This window comes from Chinchilla lanigera, unplaced genomic scaffold (genome assembly GCF_000276665.1).
Source record: "Chinchilla lanigera isolate Chin_1 unplaced genomic scaffold, ChiLan1.0 scaffold00113, whole genome shotgun sequence".
NCBI classification, from domain to species: Eukaryota; Metazoa; Chordata; class Mammalia; order Rodentia; family Chinchillidae; genus Chinchilla; species Chinchilla lanigera.
In genome coordinates this window covers 3545548-3560048 of record NW_004955514.1, presented here as the reverse complement: position 1 = coordinate 3560048, position 14501 = coordinate 3545548, and the positions used below count along the sequence as shown (strand labels likewise).

The 14501-nt window shown below is 53.6% G+C and overlaps 1 protein-coding gene across 1 annotated transcript in view; it reads left to right on the top strand.

Moving 5' to 3' along the window:
- Positions 1–6208: 6208 nt before the first annotated feature.
- Positions 6209–14501, top strand: part of Tbc1d14 (TBC1 domain family, member 14) — a gene marked incomplete at its 5' end in the record, with an annotated part of 67866 nt that continues 59573 nt past the window's right edge. The window contains 1 exon segment of the mRNA XM_013506762.1: positions 6209–6947. Within this exon segment, the coding sequence (XP_013362216.1) occupies positions 6226–6947 (722 nt within the window).

Sequence of the window (14501 nt, the reverse complement as noted above, 5' to 3'; positions counted from 1 at the left end):
GAACCTGCAGCACTGTACTGCTGAGCCGCATGCATTACGTCGAGACTGAGCCTCCCTGAGTTGCAGGGCTGGCCTGAGCTCGCCTCTTCTGCCTTGGCCACATGCCCAGGCTGCTCGTGCCTTTTAAACACAACTGCCGGTGGGCAGGGTGAGTGAAATGTCTGTGCCTTAGGGCTGTGAAGGAGGCTTTGGGGACCCGTACTGTTTAGCCCCAGCTGTGGTCTGGTGTTCAGGGAACTCATGTATGAAAACCTGTCCAAGCCAGGCGTGGTGGTGCATGCCTGTAATCTTAGCACTCGGGAGGCTGAGGCAGGAGGATCATCGCAAGTTTGAGACCAGTCTAGACTACAAAGTGAGCTCAAGGCCAGCCTGAACTGCATAGTGAGACCCTGTCTCAAAAAGACAGAAAAAAAAAAACCCAAAAAACAACAAAAAAGCACACTACTTTTGTGACTGGCCGACCCATCCTGCACAGCACAGACCAGCTTGTTGTTTTAGGCCTGTGTGCGCCGCTGGCAGCACCAGTGCTACTGAGGCAGACCAGGCAGGCTCAGCCGTGGTCTGCAGCGTGGGGCAGCACTCCTAAGCTTGCGGGGGGCGGGGCAGGCGGCCAGGAGGGGCTGTAGACATGGTGCACCGGGTGACCTGTCACCTGAGCTGGGCAGGCAGAGGTAGCTGCTCTGTTAATTGTTAATGCGGAGGCAACGGAGCCCAGTCTGCTTCGCTAGGACTTGTGTGGAAGAATAGAGTCGAGCCCCCTGGGGCCTGGGGCGTCCTCTGCAGAGCGGGCCCACGCAGTTGGGTTCTGCACAGGCCCGAGGTCCTTGTTGGTGTTAGGACCTCACTCTGGGGCTCCGTTGGACCGGCTGTGTCTCCCATGGGCCTGGGCCCGGGCTGAGGTGCGGGCTGGTACAGCGACTGCCCTGGAGGACACCGTCTTCCCTGCTGTCACCTCCCCTGGGAGGTCTCGTGGAGGTGGAGCGGGTGCTGGAGACGGAAGACGCAGGTGGGCCCTGTCTGAGACCTGGGCAGGTCACTGCTTCCAGCTCACGTTTGTAAACCGGTAGTGTATGCTGCTTCCTGCCCGGTGAGGAATAGAGGAGGGGCCTGAGGTCCACGTTTGGCCTTCATCAGCAGCGGTGCTTCTAGGAGCCATGGAGACATAGACCTGGGGGCCAGTGGGGACCCTGGGCTGGCCTGTGCCTCAGTTTCCTCCTGTGTGCCACGGCCTAGGGCCTCGCTCAGAGGGGCGCTCGGGCTCTGCACAGAGCGGCACATTCAGCTCGGAACCGTGGCTCAAACTCACCCCACTGTAGTGCGCCGCTGGTTGGGGGTGCTGTTGGAGGATATGGGCTGGTCCGCCCTCTGGAGACTTGGGCTCTGAGGCTTGTGTGCCTGGCTAACCCTGCCGAGCAGGGCTGGGGCCATCAGGGGTAGAACTGGGCGAGTGCCCAGTCCTCTGCAGGCCAGAGGGAGCAGTGGTGCCCTGCTGGTGGGGAGTGAGGAGGCCACCACCTTGGCGACCGGTGGTGGTGGGGGACTGCTTGGGGTAGGAGTTCTGGACCGAGCAGCCTGCAGGAGTGGGGAGCCACAGATGGTGGCAGCACGCCCTGGAGCCACCAGCAAGGGAGGGCTTGTTTTCCCCTGTGGGGACACAGTTGAGGCACTTGGTCTGGGCTTCATGGCTGGTTTCTTTCATTGATGCAGACTGGAGACCCCAGCTGGCTGTTTTCAAGGAGAGCGTGTGGAGGCTGCTGCTCTAGGGGATTGCACCCCACAGCCCTGTCCAGACCGCGGCCACACCATGCCCCTCTGCGGCTTGTCTGACCCTGCGGTCCCTGGAGATGCGGGCTGCACCCCGAGGGGCCGTCCTGCAGAGCGGGGTCAGGGTGGCCAGTAGGGTTCCCGTGGTCTTGCTGCACGGGATAAAAGCAGTCTTCCTCATCCATGCCTCACATCCTGTGTGCTTTTCTCTTGTCAGGGAAGTGGTGACTAATCACGCCTGGCCCTGCTCAGCGCCTCCCCCACGGGGGCTGCGCCCTCCCCTGAAACTTCACAGGCCATAGTTGCTGCTGCTGAGGGGTGGGGGGATTGTGTCCCCGGCATGTTGGGACGTGGAGTTGCAAAGCAGGTGTGGAGGGAGGAATCCTGTTTCCTGTGCCGTCCGTCGGTGTGCGTGGTGTTTCTCGCTGGCGGCTCTGGTTCCTAACCAGGTGGCCATCATGGAGTTGCCCGCATCTGTAGTCCGAGCGTGTTGCCAGGAAGCCCGTGGTCAGGGTTTCCGTCTTGTATCGTTGCCTGTGCTGTCACCTGTTCTTGGAACGTGACCCAGCAGATGTGCTCAGATGGGGCCGTCCCTGAAACCTGCCCACTTAAGAATTTAGCTGTTAGTGACCATCCAGCAAGAATGGATGCTAGGCTTTGGGGCAGGGTGCGGTCCAGTGGAGAGAGAGACCTGGGGCCGGGTGTAAAATCCCATTGCTTGGGTAGGGCCTGGCCGAAAGGCGTCTAGAAGGAAGGAGGCCTCACCTTCCTGGGAAAGTTGGGGGAGGCTTCTACTGAAAGCTTCAAGGGACTGGCTCCTGTGTGCCCGCAGGAGCCCCGGTCCTGAGGCCTTGCTGGGGAGAGTGCCCTGGGTGGCCATGGAGTCTGGCTGGATGTGGAGAAGCCGGGACTGATACATGGGGCGTGTGGCTGTCAGAGCCGGTGGGGAAAGAGCCATGTGCCTGCTCAGCTGACGCTCAGGCTTGGTCTGTGTTTGGAAGCGTGTGACTTGGAGGCAGGCCTCCTGCCTTGGCCACCGTCCAGAGTCCACCCTGCAGCCTCGTCTCAGAGGCGCGTGCCTTGTTTGTGCAGCCTCCCCTAATGGGGCAGCGGCAGAAGTGGTGGCCTGGAGTGTGGCTTCTGGTTTTATGGCACCGGTGACACTAGGCGAAAGGGCTCAAGGCCAGGTGGCCTTGGTTTTTGAGGAGTTTGGTCTTAGAATGTGTTACAGGCGGAAGTACTCTGCCTTTTATTTCCTCAAGACTGACTCCCTGTTCCTAAGGTTTGCGGAACTTTGGCTGGAGGTGGGATCAGCAGAGGCCTCAAAGATCACCCAGCATCTTCCTAGAAGAGGCCCTGGGTGGTCGAGACCGGGACTGAGGCTCTTGGCTCTCTGCCCTGGCCTGCCTTCCTTCCAGCTGCACATTCATCTTGGCTGGGTTCAGAGAAGGGGCCCTCGGAGTGCTGGGGGAGAACCCCACTGTTTCCCAGAAATGCTTTGCAGTTCCCTAGATGTCTGTGGGCGCCGCCTGTTTGCCCAGGCGCTGATCTTCCTAGGAGGGGTAGACTTGCCAAGTGTTCCGTCTACTCCTGGGTCAGAATTCCCTGTTTGTGTTTTTGTGTTTTTGAGACGGTTATGTAGCCCAGGCTGGCCTCGAACTCACAGCGATCCTCCTGGCTCAGCCTCCTGAGTGCTGGGATTACATGCGTGCACCACCACGCCTGGCAACTGTTTCAGAATTTCTTGTGGCAGATTCAGTCCGCTTCTGTGGCTAGAAAGTAGAGGGAAATGTACGTGTATTGGGCAGTGACTATGTGTCAGGCGCTGGGTTTACGGCCCTTTCACCTCACCTCAGCCTTTCATCTTCAGACCAGCCTGTGAGTAACATGGTGTCGCCCGTCTCACCGTTGGGAGAGGGAGGTGGAGGCTTGGAAAGGTTCAGCCCCACACCTGAGGTCCCCCAGCTGCTAAGTGGCAGAGCCAGAGTTCAGCTGGTGGCAGAGGTGCTCGGCTGTGTCGGGCAAGGACTTCCTCTTCCCTGGATGGCTTGTTGCAGTTGGATCTGCTGGAGCATTGATGGCATCTTGTTATTTCTAATCACCTTTGACCTCATCAAAGATTTGCTCTTCAGTATGAGATAAAATGTTCTTCACATGCTTTCCAATTAATCAAAAAAGTACAACTTCCAAGTTTATACAGATTTGATCCTGTGTCTCTGTGTGAGTCGTATTGTTCACCTGTGACAGCTTAGGGGAGTTTCCCAGGGCAGGAGTGCGGAACTGGCTTGCACAATGGCCTTGGCTTGCGGGTGTGTGGCTGCAGACTTGAGGTTCAGGGTAGTGTGAACCATGAGCCCTGGGACATGTTCATTCCCAGTGAGGTGATGCCCACATCCTTTTAGAGGATCAAGTGTAAGAGATAGTTTATTTTTAATTTTTTTTTTTTTTGAGCATTGCCCAAGCTAGGGTCAAACTTGTGATCCTCCTGTCTCAGTCTCCCTTAGTCCTGACATGTGCTGCCACATTCAGACAGCTTACTTTTGGCTGTGCCTCTGTAATTTTGTTTTTGTGTCAAACTCAATTTTGTCTGTGTTTTTATTTGGGGAAAGTACAGTGTGGTTCTAACTTCTAAGAACATTTGATAATCAGTTATTGCAATATGGGATTAGATAATTCTCCCTTACATGCTGGGTTCTGTTTCAAGTTTTTACATAGACTCAGTCCGTTTCTGCATTCTGCCATTTGGTTCATTCTTCTGCTGCTTCTCTTTGCCTCGTCCCATGCTGCCTGTCTATTTCCAGGTCAGGAGGGTGGGAGGTTGCCCCTCCCCTTCCCTGGGCTGGGCTGACCCTGGGAGGAGAGGCTGAGACGGGGCCACACTCAGAGCCTGCAGCTCCTGGCCCTTTGATGACAGGGAAGGGCCCCCGGGCCAGGGGCCCACTCAGTGCTCTCCTGGGGCCCTAGTTTTGCCAGGGCTTCCAGTGGGCATTAGAACCCAGGGATGCCTTGAGTCCGAAGCCCATTCTTTGTACTGTTGTTCCGGGTGGGGCAGATCTCAGGGTGCCATTTGATTTCTTCAGTGTTGACATTTTAAGGGAAGATGAAAGGTCACTTGTTACAGGCTGGGGCTGGCAGTCTGCCAGGGGCTTAAGCAGGGGCACCTGTACTTTTGACTCCTTGCCCTCAAGCCTGGGCTTTGCTGCTCCATCGCTGGTTATTGTCTTCCCGAGTCCATCGCCCAGCCTGGGGTGAGCCCCTCTCCTAAGCCTGCGGAGCAGGACCTGGCCCAGCTCTGCAGAGCGGCAGTAAGCCCTGGCCCCGTCCCCTTGCTCTGGCTTCCGCTGTGGTGACTGAGTATGATGGGCTCACAGCCCCTCCCGTCGGCTCTGCAGCGTCACTGGCAGTGGCACGTGTAACTCATCGTGCCATTTCTGTCTTGATGAAGCTCTCTGCAGCTTTGTGCTGTCTCAGGAAGAGCAGCTGTTGACTTGTCTGTGGGTTATGAATCCACGTGCTCTTGACAGAGGTGTCCTGCTTGTCATGCTTGCCTTGCATGCATCAGCGCTGTGTCACTGTGACCGGATGCCTGAGAAAACTGAGAGAGGTTTACTTGGACACCCATTTCAGAGTTTTCAGCCAGTGGTCACTTTGCCCCCGCCGTGGGGCTGCTGTGGCATGGGTCATGGGGTGGGAGCGCCTGGCAGAGGAGGCTGCCCATCCTGGGGCGCCTGGAAAGCAGAGACAGGAAGGGCATGGCAGTCCCTTCCTCCTAAAGAGCTACCGGCTGAAGACTGATCTTTTGTCAGGTGGCCTTCGGGGACGTTCCAGACCAGATTATAGCTCCACCACTCTCCAAAAAGGACAGGTCCTCCAGAAAGCCCTCTGTCTGGTCCAGTCCTGGTGCTCCCAAGGCTGTGCCGGGCATCAGAGCCGTGAGCAGCGGGGTGACAATGACGGTGGGGCAGAGCACCATTTGCCTTGGGCAGAGCCTTTGCCTGGTTCTCTCCCTGCTGCTTCACCTCATGGTGGCGTGTGTGAACGCTGGCTCTGGTCTGCAGTCAGGCATGGGTGTGAGGACTCTGTGGGGTGTTCCCCATTCTCCTCAGAAGGCTCGCTGATCACCCGAGCCGTGTGTTGAGTGCGGGCATCTTGGGCTTTTTTTTTTTTTTTTTTAAATTTTAAAGAGAAAAAAAAATAACAAAAAAACCCCCAAACAATACATAATTTCAAAACAAAATGATAGGAAATCAACCATGATTGTTAGCATGTTGTTATCTTCAAAGTAGTTGTTACATCTTGGGCTTTTACTTTTATTTCTTATTTGGTACCGGGAGTGGGACTCAGGACCTCACACCTGCCAGGCAGGCTGTGTGCCACTGAGCTACATCCCTGGCCCCTGGGCTTTTATATCCACCTTCTCCAACTCCTGTCCATGTTTCTCTAGTTTCTTCTGGGACCAAGATGACTGATGGAAACCTTTCCTCCTCCACAAATGGCGTGGCCTTGATGGGCGTTCTGGACAGCCGGCCAGGAAACTCCCTGCAGAGCCTGCGCCACGAGAACGGCAAGGCCCCCAGACCTCTCTCAGCACCTGAGTACAGGCCCAACTTGAAAGTCGGGCCTTTGGAAGACCGGGAGAGCCTGCAGTCGGTGGACTCAGGGATCCCGACCCTGGAGATCGGCAACCCCGAGCCTGTGCCCTGCAGCGTGGTGCACGTGAAGAGGAAGCAGTCGGAGTCCGAGATCGCCTCCGAGCGGGCCTTCCAGAGCGCATGCCCGCTGCCCTCCTGCGCACCTCCCGGGCCCAGTGGCGCAGAGCGGGAGCAGGCTGTGCGGAAGTCCTCCACCTTCCCCCGCACGGGCTACGACTCGGTTAAGCTCTACAGCCCCACCTCCAAGGCCCTGAGCCGCAGTGATGACGTCTCCGTCTGCAGTGTCTCCAGTCTCGGCACAGAGCTGTCCACCACGCTGTCTGTCAGCAATGAGGACATCTTGGACCTCATGGTCACGAGCAGCTCCAGTGCCATCGTGACCCTGGAGAATGATGATGACCCGCAGTTTACTGATGTCACGCTAAGTTCCATCAAGGAAACCAGTGACTCGCACCAGCCGGGCTGTGCCGATGACCCCGAGGAAGGGCGGAGACTGAAGCTGCTGGGCCCCCTGAGTAACTTCTTTACGAGGTAAAGCCATCTCTGTCCCCCCGGCAGTGCCCTGGCATTGCGTGTCTGGACCGAGTGCTGTGCGCTCCTCCTTGTTGGGGTCGGGCTGTGTCGTGCTGGTCACCGTGCCCTCCACAGCCCCGAGTCCTGTGGGGCGGGTCTGCAGGACCCAGCCCTGCACTCCTCCCTGCCTGCCCTGGCTGCTGTGGCCTCAGCTCCTTTGCTCAGTCCTTGTCACCTCTCTTCTCCGGGTTGTTGTGACTGCTGGGTTCCCACAGGTGTCCTGTGCTGTCACCCTGGCCCTGAAGGGAGGGCCCTTACACCGGTGACTTCAGAGTTTGTGACCAAGCAGAGGGTGCTGATGGGGGTGGGGCAGCAGTGACTTTTCCGTCACTGTTCCCTAGAGCCTGGGGCTCGAGCGTCTAGTACCCCAGTTGCGCTCCTTGTGCTGTTAAGTGTGAGCTGTCCCTGTTGCCAGCCACACACGTTCCCGCCCTTCCCCGGTGCCCTGTTGCCTGCCAGGCCCCTCTGTGTCCGCTCTCACCCTGTGGAGACTGTTGCTTTGGTTTCTGCTGCTTACCCATGCTCTCGAGCTTTTGTCCAGTGAGTGTCTGTCCAAGTCCCTGCTCTCAACAGGTCTCGAGGGGACAGGAATGATCTCTGGTGACGGCGTCCTGCCTGGGGTTGAGAGGGTGGGCTGTCAGCCAGTCATACAGGGACGCTCGGTCACCCATATGGTGAGGTCAGTACGCAAGGACCTGAGCACTTGGTGAGTGGGTACAGAGTGGCGGTCTGGTCCGAAGCACCCTCGGGCCTCTGGGCCCCAGGCTTGATAGAGGGTGGCATTTCTGCCACTCCCTTGGTGCCTCCTGTGCACGCTCGCAAAGCCCATGCTGGACCCATGGCAGGACGTGGCGTGATGTGCTGGTTGGGTCACCGAGGGGTCCCTTCAGCTGTGCCCAAGACTGTGGGCAGTGTGCAGTGCTGTCCTGTGGTTTGGGGCACCTTTGTTTCTGAGGTGCTGAGAGCAGAGCCCCCAGTCCCAGAAGTCAGGAGCTTGGATTCACCTCCACTGGAGAGAGCCCAGAACTCTGGGGCTCACCGTTGCTGTCCAGGTGGTGCTGGGCGGCTGAGCTCTCCCTTGTGCTTGAGTGAGTGTTCTCAGCTCTCCCTCGTTTTATGTATCTATTTATCTATTTCACATCCCTTGGGGTTAAACCCAGGCCCGCCCCCTTTTCTTTTTTTGAGGCAGGGTCTTACTACATTGCTTGGCCACCTAGGCTAGGATCAAACTTGCTATACTCCTGCCTCAGCCTCCCAGATTGCTGGGGTCAGAGGCCTGGGCCTGTTTATGAGCACCACCAGGGCCTGTGTGGGTCCTCGGCTCTTCCTGAACTTCAGAATCTCGGGGAAGAGACTGAGAGAGATTTTCACTTCACAGGATTCTTAGTACCTGTGGAACCCTGGTGGGAGCTGGGGTGGCTGGGAATTTGCACCGTGGAATTTGGCTTGGGAATTCAGCAGACCTGCACCCACACTCTAGCTGTGTGACCTTGGACAAGTTACTTCAGTTCTCTGAGTCAGCTTCTCTCCGTAAAGTGGCATTAACAGGGGCCCAGCACAGAGCGCTGGTTGTGTCGTTGTTTATGCTCCCCTCGCCCATCACCATCCTCACCTTGCTTCACGCCTCAGTGCCCCCACCGGGGAGCGGGCCGCCCTTCTTCTGGGAGCGATTCACAGGTTGATGTGGGGGGCTGAGCCAACCCATGGATGGCTTTAGCTATTCCTGTTGGTGGCGTGGGACAACCCTGGCTGTGCCTTGCCCCTTTGTCTCCTGTGACCAGGCCCCGGTGAGGCGTCTGTTGGACCCTCTTCCCTGCAAAAGGGAACCCCACCAGTTAGGCAGTTTCTCAAACCTCTCTACGGCTGTTTTTCAGAATCCTGCCTCATCTCTTCTGCTTTATTCCTGGGTGCCTGTCCCCCGGACCTTGTTCTGATGGCTGTGACATTGTTATTGAGAGCCACATGAATGTTCCTTTGGGCTCAGGTGGAACATGATGATACATGAGTCACAGTAGGTGACGCTGTGTGCTGAGCTGGTGGGCTTTGATCCTGGAGCCGCAGAGGGTTAGAGAAGCTTCAGTCTGGACTTGCTCTGTGCCTGCAACGTGGGGCTCCCACTGGGCCTGGTCTGCCAGGCAGGACTGAGCTCAGCTGAGGGGTGCTGGGACTAAGGGAGGACATGTGCCGAGACGTGAGAGCAGTGTCTGTTCTTGTCCTCAGATCTCCCAGCTCTCCTTTCCTGCTGCCGTGGGCTTCACACCAGTGAAGTGAGGTGTGACACTGGTGGCCCTGGTGACCTGGACCTCACTGTAGAGCCGCACAGAAGACACCTGTGTGCACCTGAGCTGCCACTGGGGTCCGAGCCCTGTGTGTTACGGGAAGGAGTGCTGGGTGACCTCCTCCTGATTGCTGGGTGCTGCCTGTGGTCTCAGGCCAGCTGGGACTCGCTGGTGCTAGGCCTCAGTGTCCTTGTCTGCCACCCCAGAGGCAGGGAGGGTAAAGGTACACAGGGTGAGGCGAGCCCCAGGCCCTGTGTCAGTCCTCTGCAGCGGACGAGGGTGAACAGAGACTTGAACCTAGCAGCAAGGCAGGCTTGGGCCCAGGATGATGAGAGCCAGGCCTCTGAGAAGAGGCCAAACATGATAGCGGAGGGGCCAGGATCGGAAGAGGGCCAGAGAGCGGCGCTGAAGTCCCCATGGACGAGCAGGTGAAGAGGTGAGGAACGCCTCGTGTCGGGGCCTGCTGGCTGCGGTGTCGGCCGTCATGCTGCAGTGGAGGGAGGTCAGCGTGGTCAGCACGGTGCCTCCGAGCTGGAGTGCGAGGACCTGGGGGAGGTACCAGGGCTCAGACTAGAGTGTCTGCATCCCAGGGGATGTCCTGTTTCACCCAAGTGTTTCCTGGCGTACTGTTGCCCTGCAGCCTCTGGCCCCGTTTCAATTCCCAGCCCAAGGATTTACTTTGCCCAGTTGTGACTCTTACTCCAGCTGAGTTTTCACCAGCTCAGTCTTAACGATCGGAGCACACCTGCACCATTGCCAGCCACTCGCTTACGCAGCTCATCTCGTCCTGAGCCCTGGTTCCGCGCGGGGAGGTCTTTGGGGACTTGTCTGAGACTCTTCCCCGAGCCTGGGGCTCCGGGTTGCAGTTGTCTATTGTGTTCAGAGATGATAGCTGCCTGTGGGGGCCCATGTGGAGGCTGCTGGATGCCCTGAGGCCATGGAGAATGTGGGTTGTTGCTCTGGAGCAGCTGGCTTGCTAAGGGTCCGCTGCCTCCCCAGGCTCTGCTGGCCTTTGTTTTCTTTTGGCTGTAAATCCCAGCCATAGTAATTCAGGCCCTGAGCGATGGGGTACCAAGCATTATGCGAGGTCCATAAATATGTTTCTCATCATAGTTAAACAATGTACTGAACATTTTTCGTATGCCAAGGCATGAGTCTAGGTCAGGGGTGGTGAACCTACAGCTCCGTGCTGCAGCGGGCTGTATCACTGGTCTAGGTGCTTGGCTTCACTTGGGAGTGAAACAAAGACCCCTGTCCTTGAAGAGCTCGTGTTTTGGTACAGAGGCAGATGGGAGATGCACTCACTAGATAAAGTGCGTGTGTTGGTGGTAATACAGGTGATGGAGCACATAAAGCAAAGGGGGTAGGAGGTACTGTGAGGACTGGGGAGGTGGTGACCGTGGCCCAGGAGAGGAGGGGCATGGGTGGGCCCGGGTGTGGGCACGGAGGCCCCTTGGGTAGCCTGGGAGAAGGCAGAGAGGCTGTGGGACAGGTCCCATGCAGGCACACTGCCACCACAGGGGTTGGCATGGGGTCACATTGGTGGGGAGCCACTGTAGAATTGCAAGAGGAGGGCTTATGCTGGTTTCCCACTGCCTCATATCCAGTTACCACAAGTATAGTGGCCGCAACCAGCATGGCCGGCCTGCTTCAGCCGGGCTGGGGCTTAGTGGCGTGAAACCCAGGTGTTGGTGGTTGCCACCTCCTCCAAGGCTTGGCTCGGGAATCGTGTGCTTCTGGGCTCTTGCACTTGCTGGCAGAACACAGCTCCTTGTGGTCTTAGGGCTGCGTTTCTCCTTCCTTGCTGGCTGTGAGCCAGGGCCAATCTCAGCTCTGGTGCTGCCTGGTTTTGCCATGTGGCCCGTCCACCTTCGGAGCCACAGCAGAGACTCTCTTGTGTGAAGTCCTAGAGTCTGTCGCCAGGAAGAACCCTGGTTGCTTCCTCGGGGCATAAGCCTGGGTCTAGTGGACCCATCCCTTACTTTTCTATGTAAATTTGTACTTCAGAGTTAGAGTAGCCATCTGGGCATCTCAGTACCATTTCCTGAGGGGTACAGGAAGCAATCTATGTGTTTGCCCACTTGAATGGCAAGGGGTGTGAATGTGTGCAAAAGTGTCAACGTGGGATTTGGACCCACCTTTCTGCTCCAGGTAACTGGTTTTGTGCATGTTTACTCAAGCATCAGAGAGGGTACAGTAGACCCACACCACTCCAGGAGTTGTTAAAGAAAAGTTTTCTTTTGATTTTTCTGGTAGAAGTAGCCCAATTCAGTACAGCGACACATGAAGAATCAGATTTGCAAGTTTTGGAGGTCAAAAGTGAATCATCAGATTACTCGTGCATGGATGCTGAAGATGATCCGTTATGGTAAAATACATGTTTTCATAACAGAAGAGTGGTGTGGGTGGATGATGATGATAGTAATGATGATGATGACTTTGACGTTCCTGTGACAGTGAAATGGAGCAAGAATAGACTGATACAGACACAGAAATGATTGATTCAGATGATGAAGAAGACAGCAATGTGAGTGCATATTTGACTAGTTGAAATGTGAAATGGCCACAAACAGGAGAATCCAATGTTAGAATGAGGTCTGAAGGTCTTGGCAGGAGTGAAAGGTATTGGACAGAATGCCAACACTGCCATTCAGTGCTGGAAATTGTAGCAGATGAAATGCTATAAGATACTGTAAAATACACAAAGGCTGAAATGCAAGTAAATGTTCTTTATGCACCAGTGCCATATTAAAAAATGTATTATGACACCTCACTAGCAGAACTGAAAAATTCGTAGGTCTGCTGCACTTAGCCTAGATTTCTCATGGTGATGGCAAGAATGTAAAAGACTTATGGGAAAGTGATGAGTTAAAACATGGCATAAAAATTTACACCTTTGTAAATGCAAAGACTTACTATGCTTTCAATGTACACATTTATCCTGGAACTCAGCCATCTGGTCCTTATTCATACAGTAAAAACTGAGTTTGAACAGACTTGTTGCTCCCATCTGCCAGACTAATTGGAATGTGACATTTGACAGTTGCTTTATTGGTTTCCAGTTGATTACATTTGGTAACAGAGCACAAGTTGACTAACTTAGGAACTGTACACAGGACAAAGCAGAAATTCCAAGTGAGTGTTGCAATTTCAAAACAGAAAACTGTATAGTACAATCTTTGAATTTCAGAAGATAACATTGGGACCTCGTATATGGCAAAGAAAACAAAATGGTACTGCTGATGTCCAAGGTGCACCATGATGAAAGTATTGATAGGGAAACCTCAACAGAACGGAAGCCTGAGAAGAAAACTTTCAATAGCAAAACCCAAGGTGGAGTAGATATTGTTGCCGAGTTGTGCAACAACTGTGACGTCACCTGAAACACAAAGCATTGGCCAGTGGTTGTGTTTTACTCAATCCTGAACCTGTGTGGCATGAATAGTTTGATAGTTTACAAAGAAAATAACAAGTGCTAAATATCACAGAGAAATTTTCTTAGAGGATTGGGACTGGAGCTCATAAGAGATCACTTACAAAAGAGAAAAGCCAAGTGTTCCTGCCCTGAGAACCATGCAAAGAGTTGTGGCGCACACTGGTGAGCTGACAGGCGGACAGGCAGGCGCAGCATCACAGAGAGCTGTGACAACAAGAAAACAAAGAAGATGTCAACTGTGCCCTATGAGGAATACAGAAAACAAAACATGTGCGCTGTCGGTGCAAGCGATGCTTGTGCGTGGAGCACGCAGCTGTCCTGTGTGAAGACTGCCTTGGGTGTGACAGTTGAAGCAAAGCTTGTTTCTGTGGTGCACTTCGTGTTTACACTGTAGTTCACATAGGCGTTTATTTTTGATGTTATCTTTTAGGTTTTGTAAGCATGTGAAAGCTGATGTGAGAATGTTGCTGTCTATTCTAAGCTCTCAGTACATATTTGATATATTATTTCACTGACATCTTATTTCTCTGCTAAGTGCATGTTGTACAATACAGTAGGAAGCTCCTGACAAACAGGAAGAGAAGAGAGGTGACGAGACTGCCACATAGGAAAGGAAAGCTGCGCACAAGTGCTGTCAGTGTAAGTGGGATATGTGCATGGAACATGCAATTGTCATGTATGAAAACTGCCTTGGGTGTGACAGTTGAAGCAAAGCTTATTTATTTTTTTTTTTGGTTTTTCTCCGGTACCGGGAACCGAACTCACGACCTTGCGCTTGCCAGGCAGGCGCTTTGCTGCTGAGCTAAATCCCCAGCCCCAGCAAAGCTTATTTTTATGGTAGAGTTCTATTGCTATTTTTATTGTAATTCATATAGGAATTTATTTCCGATGTTATCTTTCAGGTTTTGTAAGCAAGTACCCAGCTGATGTGAAAATGTTAATGTCTATTCTAAATGCATGATACATATTAAGAATTTACTACTTTATCGATATTTTATGTTCCTGTTAACTACACACTGTAAAATATAATAAGAACCTCCTGACAAAACAGCAAAACCACTGAGACGTCAAGTATGAACTACAGACAGGACAGGAAAGCAAAAGACATGTACTGTCAGTGTAAGCAATGCGTGTGTATGGAGCGTGCTGTTGTCACTTGTGCAGACTGTGTTAGATGTGATAATTGAAGTAAAGATTTTCTTTTGGTGGAGTACTACTGGTATTTTCATTGTAGTTCCTATGAAAATTTCTTTCTTCTTTCTTTCCCCTTTCCTTCCTTCCTTCCTTTCTCCTTCCTTCCTTCTTCCTTTCTCCCTTCCTTCCTTCCTTCCTTCCTTCCTTCTTTTCTTTGAGATAGGGTCTCACTGTGTAGCCCAGGCTGGCCTCCAACTCAGAATGATCCTCCTGCCTCAGCCTCCCAAGTGTTGGGATTTCAGGTGTGCTGTACCACGCCTGTAGAGAATTTTGTTCTTTTTTCTTCAGAATTTTTTAGCAAACTTTTATTGAAGTGAAATATACATTCTGTTTGTTTTTGTGGTAGGGGGATCAAACCCAGGGCCTTGTGCATGCGAGGCAAGAGCTCTACCAGTGAGCCACATCCCCAGCCCTGGGAATTTATTTCGGACCTTCATTTTTAAGACTTTATATACCAAAAACCAGTCAATATTGAAAAATTTTGATGCTTTTTTTTTTATAAACACTCAATATTAAAAACTTTTTTGTGATTTTTTTTTCCTGTTAAGTACTCATTGTTTCATATCAGAAAACTCAAAATTAAAATTAATAATTCATCAATAG